This window comes from Triticum aestivum, chromosome 2A, assembly GCF_018294505.1.
Source record: "Triticum aestivum cultivar Chinese Spring chromosome 2A, IWGSC CS RefSeq v2.1, whole genome shotgun sequence".
Classification (NCBI taxonomy): domain Eukaryota; kingdom Viridiplantae; phylum Streptophyta; class Magnoliopsida; order Poales; family Poaceae; genus Triticum; species Triticum aestivum.
The window spans coordinates 765,127,824-765,133,424 of NC_057797.1; the positions used below are offsets into that span (position 1 = coordinate 765,127,824).

The window sequence follows — 5,601 nt, forward strand, 5'->3', positions numbered from 1 at the left end:
AGGACATCCGCCAATGCGGCGCCGACCGCCCGGGCAAAGAGCACGAGCTGCACTACCGAGTTCCAGATTAACATTCGGTGTTAAAAAGATGTATTACCACGAATGGGTATGAGGAAAAGAAGTTTCCAAATATGTGGTCATGGGGTTAAAAACTCTGTTTTCGAAGCAGAGGAGCCAAAGCTGGTCTCTCCGGGAGAGCGCACCAGCGAAGCCTCCATTCGAATCTCTCCTCTCCTCTCCTCTCCTCGGCCGCCCGCCCTCCCCCTCTCGCCATGTTGCCCTCGCACCTCAACGGCCACTCCCCGCTCGCGCGCCGCCGCCCCCACCTCCCCGCGGCCTCCCCGCCCGCCGCCGCCGCCGGGGACCCCCCGGCGGCGGCGGGGGACGCCGCGCTGGAGGCGCACGACCGCGTCTACTTCCAGTCCTACTCCCACATCGGCATCCACGAGTCCATGATCAAGGTGAGCCCCCTTCGCCCCCGCCCGCCCGATTCGGCCGCTCGCCCTCCCTCCCCGCGGACGCCCCCAAACCCCTAAACCCTACCGCGAGCAGAGAGTCCGAGTCGCGTTTTGGTTTGGGGGAGCTGACCCGTGCGGCACTCTGGATTTGGCAGGACAGGGTCAGGACCGACGCGTACCGCGAGGCAATCATGCTCCACCAGAAGTTCATCGAGGGGAAGGTACAAACGCTCGCCTGACTCTGGCTGATTCAAGTGATTGGAATGTCTGTTCTGAATTTTGGGTGTTGGTTGGGTTGTGCAGGTTGTGATGGATGTGGGGTGTGGCACTGGGATACTCTCGGTGTTCTGCGCTCGTGCCGGCGCGAAACGAGTAAGCTGCCAGATAACTCTGCTCCTGCGGTGGCCGGTCGTTCTAGAGGCGTAGTGTTTGTCTTGGGTGATAGATGTGTCTCTCCTGCTTTGTTAGTTCTGAGTATTTAGACGATGTGACAATTAAATTTACAGTGCTTTCTTAACCAGTGGGATCCTGCTCTAGTGCAATGTAACTAGTACTAGATTCAGTGTGCTGGGATCCAAAGGCAGTTTTGCACTTCCAGACCTCTGCTTGCAAATTGCCCAGCAGCTTAATGAAATGAGCCTCCTCAATCCTCATGTGCCACAACAAGTGTTTTAATATGGAATTTCAAGGCCTAACTCTGTTCATGCTGTCAGAAAAGAACTCTAAATCTGTCAGTTCTGCATTTTTTTTGTCCTTACAGATGTGACATGTATCTAAGTATCTTTTGCCAGATTTCAGTTTTAGTGGAATCACCCGTAGTATAACCAGCAATAATATTAATTATCTGTTTTCACTAATCTATATGTTCGACCTTCTTATAGTGAGTGAGCCTTACCTTTCTGCCTCTTTTTAAATGCTTTTACAGGTTTATGCTGTGGATGCTAGTGAAATCGCCACCCAGGTAACATGTTACTTCTGAAGATGTAATCTGATACCAACCTGTGTCCTTTCCTCTTTTTGTTTGTCATTTTTCCGCGACGTGTCAAAATGTATTTTTTTTTTTTGCCCCATTTAGCATGGACATAAATGTAGTGAAACGAGTTTTGCTAATAAGAGCACAATTAGGGTATATTTTTTCCAACCAGGCTTGCACCCATTTCCTTTAATTTCTTGACGGAAATATCCAGTACATCAATTCACACATTATCACAAGTAGGTATGGTCAAGGAAAAATAGTTTTATACATTATCTTCACATTGGGTATTTGAAGACTGTTTACTTTTGTTTTTATTATACCCATACCCATTATGGCCAAATAGCAGGAAGGTCGTTCATATTGATCTCTTCCTTTTCATGCAGGCCAGTGAAATTGTAAAAGCAAACAATTTAGCTGATAAGATCATTGTCATTCATGGACGTGTTGAGGTGACATTCTATCTTTACATTTCCTCTTTGTTATAAATAGTTCTTTCACTCTGTGTTGGGATTATTGATCTCTGTGTCTGAAAAAGCTACATACTGTTTCTGTACAGAAGTTTTATTTGCATTTTCTGCTGGTGTGCAGACATGTAGTTCCTTCAGAGATTTGGGTTTTTTACAGCTAAAATAATGTCAGCATAAGCAGGACATAAAGTTTGTGTTTCCTAATATTGGTTTTGCATGTCACTTCTCTATTCAGCTATTTTTGTTGTGACTATATTTAAATTTTATTTATTTCATTCTTATTTTCCCTGTCTGCACTTTCTGTTAATTATTGTTGAGTTGGCTGTGCAGGATGTTGATGTTGAGGAGAAGGTTGATGTAATAATATCAGAATGGATGGGTTATATGCTTCTTTACGAGGTTCCTTTTTGACAGCCATGTTGATTGTTTGCATTTCCTTTTGATATGCTATGCCTTTGTGAATTCCTAAACTTCTGATGTTTTTTCCCCTGTAGAGTATGCTGCCAAGCGTTCTATTTGCAAGGGATAAATGGCTTAAGCCAGGGGGTCTTATCCTGCCTTCTCATGCTACGGTATAATTATCATATAGTAGAATTTAATTCATCACACACGTGGCCACACAATAGCACGAAAGTATTTCACTAGTACAAGCAATAAATATGTTAATGGATTGCTTGCTATTGTGCGAAGCCAGTTAGTGATATTTATTTTTAATCTTAAGTAGGCAAAAGCAACAACTCTGCTGCTCTAGTTATTTAAGTTTTAAAAGAGGCATCATCTGGTAGGAAATATTCTTGCATGCCCAACTGAACCTTGTTACCTCCGTGAGGATGAAACAGCAACCATTTTGTGGCTTGTTATTGGCCAAACCTGAATACTTATGGATCCTTCTTTTGCCAGCTTTTCATGGCGCCTATAACAAATTCTGATAGATATGAAGGAAGCGTTGATTTCTGGTGTGATGTTTATGGCATAAACAGTAAGTTGTTGTCGTGTTACGTCCAGAGTTTTAGTATGCATTGCTGTCACTATCTGATTTTGCATGGTAACTTTTGCATGCAATGATGATTCTGAACTTTGCTGCTGTAGTGTCTGCTCTTGTGCCACTTGCCAAAAAATTCGCATCCGAGGAGCCCTCCATTGAAATAGTTGGTGGAGAAAATGTTATAAGTTGGCCATTTGTGGTAAGTTTTCGCAACATTATCAGATAAATAACTATATTTATCTGTTGAGATTTATTGTAATGTCTAACCCTTTTGTTTTATTGGGGCCATGTTTACTTGGGGACAGGTGAAGCACATTGATTGCTACACTTTTACGGTTGAGGAATTCAAGTCTATCACCACAACATACAAAGTTTCATCAATGATGTTAGGTAATTCATGTGATTTGATCTTTCTCAGTCCACTTCCTATGTGCTGAATCTTTTTAATTGCATTATCTTGTATTATGATATCATTTCAAATTTGAGCATCGAGGAACTTAGTTGATACAATGATCTGATGCTCTAGTACTCTAGCGTGTTTCCTTATGGTGAGTATTTCTGATTCCAATTGAAGTGTTCGACCAATTTAAAATTTCCTCATGCGTGTCAAGGATGGAATAAATATCACATTTGCTACATAAGCTGTACTGAAATTGGGGGTTATTTAGGTCCAATGCAAGATACAATGTTTGTTGGCGTGCTAATGATGCACTATGCCCTCGGAGTGTTTGATACACTGATGTCCATCTTACGATACAACTTTTTAGCAACATTTTTCCTGTTAGTGTCATCCAAATTGGTAATGATATTTTGCTGTCACTGCTAACAACCCATCAGCCATCACTAGACAGCGATTAGAATTGATGTTTGTTAGTTAGTCCTGCTACAGTAACTGCTGATGTCTGGCAGTGCATCTCCTAATGTTATGCATCGTGAATGCAATTTAATTTATGGCTGCTCTTTTCATTATGTTGTCCCACCCCTTTCCTAATTTTCCAACCAGATTATCTTTCATCTAATTATCTTATTTATTGAGAATGCTTCATCTAATTTGAATCTCAGTAGCAAACCTAGTACTTTTGCATTTCTCCTTGACAAGAATCTGAAATTTTGTTACCTCTGATGTGAAGCTCCAATTCACGGCTTTGGTCTCTGGTTTGAGGTGGAGTTCAATGGGCCTGCAGAGTCTTGTAGCAATTTGTCCTCCGATTCAAGTCCACTTGATATTATTCAGAAGAAAAGGCGCAGGGCATCAGATAGCACAGTTGTGCTGTCCACAGCCCCAGAAGACGAGCCAACCCATTGGCACCAGGTTCTGATTGAAATGGCCATTTCCTTGGCGAAACAGTTTGTTGTTCATTTATTTGGTTATTCTTGCTCCTTCTGCTAAATTTGCTCTTGTCGTCTTTTGCAGACAATTTTGTACTTCCCTGATCCTATAGGGGTGACGCAAGATCAAATCATAGAAGGCTCTGTAACAATCACCCCAAGCGAGGAGAATCCACGCTGTCTGAATATTCACTTGGAGTGCTCGTAAGTTTCTGTCTACCATCCTTCTGTAGTTTTATTCTAGCAGATGCTACATCTGTTATATCGGCAAAAACAGAGACAGTTACTCAGTCTAACTGTGCTTTGTTACCATCTGTCCTTATGGTTTCGGTTTTAGCCAGCTACACGCGGCCAATAAACTCTTTATTACGTCACGCTGTTCAGCCTGTACTACATTGTTTGGAATTTGTCAGTTTTGTGGTCCATACAAGCAAATACTTCAGAATCGCTAGCGTGAAATAATGTGTATGATGCCTAATCATGTTATAAACGCCATTCACAGATAATTTGTTTTGTCGAATGCAAACTTAATAGAATAGAAAATCTCGTCCTCTCTGATGCTCTACATTTTGTTTCCATACAACAGCACGGGAGGTCAAAACTTGGTGAAGGATTTTGCAATGCGGTAATCGGCGTGGTCCCTCAACCTGTCAGCTCAATTCCGCAGTAACTAGCCAATGGGCCCAAGGCCTAATCCACATTCCTCACTGACCCGAACCTGGCTCAAGACCTGGCTGTACTCTCTACTCAATTGGTTCAAAAAATATATCCATGTTACTTAGGAGGCACAGGGCCAGGATTTTTTGGTCGAAACAAGTTGCAGGCAGCCGTCCAGTACTTTTGTTATTGTCTGGTAATCATTTGTTTTTGCTGTAACAGTAGATGAAGGCGGTAGTTTGCCTTGGTATGCTAACTGGCTGCAACATTTTTTTGAGATTATGTTAAATTGCAATTTTGGCGTGAGCTGTTTTAGTTGCTGTTGACATTGATTTTGTCGTCTTCCAGTCCTCTTTGCGCGCTAACTATCTGCATGCACAGAACAGCTGTCAGCACATGCCATAATGCTCCGAGAAAATTTGTGGTCGGCTTACAAATGTTTTTCTCGGTATACACCATGAAAATTGAATTCAAAATGGCATGACCGTGCAAGTTGAGCATGTTTTAATGTAATTGTGTACATATATGGCTAATTGTTTCCAAGTTGTTTATTTTAGATTGTGTGTACTCCGTGACCGAGCTGTACATTTCATTCTGATCCTGTATTCATATGCGGGCACTATTTGCTCCAACACTAAATCTGAAAAATTCTATGGTAGGTAGGCGGCGATTGGTCTTGGGAGGCGTGGGCCACATGAAAGTGAGAGTCTGCAGGGACAAATCGATTGG

General features: G+C 42.5%; 1 protein-coding gene across 1 annotated transcript; it reads left to right on the forward strand.

Annotated features, from left to right (window-relative positions):
- The first annotated feature begins 204 nt into the window (after positions 1-204).
- Positions 205-5,385, forward strand: LOC123191037 (probable protein arginine N-methyltransferase 6.1). The gene is made up of 13 exons (XM_044603793.1): positions 205-461; positions 614-679; positions 762-830; positions 1,384-1,419; positions 1,818-1,883; positions 2,232-2,300; positions 2,396-2,473; positions 2,802-2,880; positions 2,991-3,085; positions 3,192-3,276; positions 4,017-4,198; positions 4,301-4,419; positions 4,802-5,385. Exons 1-13 carry the CDS (start codon positions 273-275, stop codon positions 4,842-4,844), a joined length of 1,176 nt encoding a protein of 391 aa, XP_044459728.1. The 5' UTR covers positions 205-272; the 3' UTR covers positions 4,845-5,385.
- Positions 5,386-5,601: the final 216 nt, after the last annotated feature.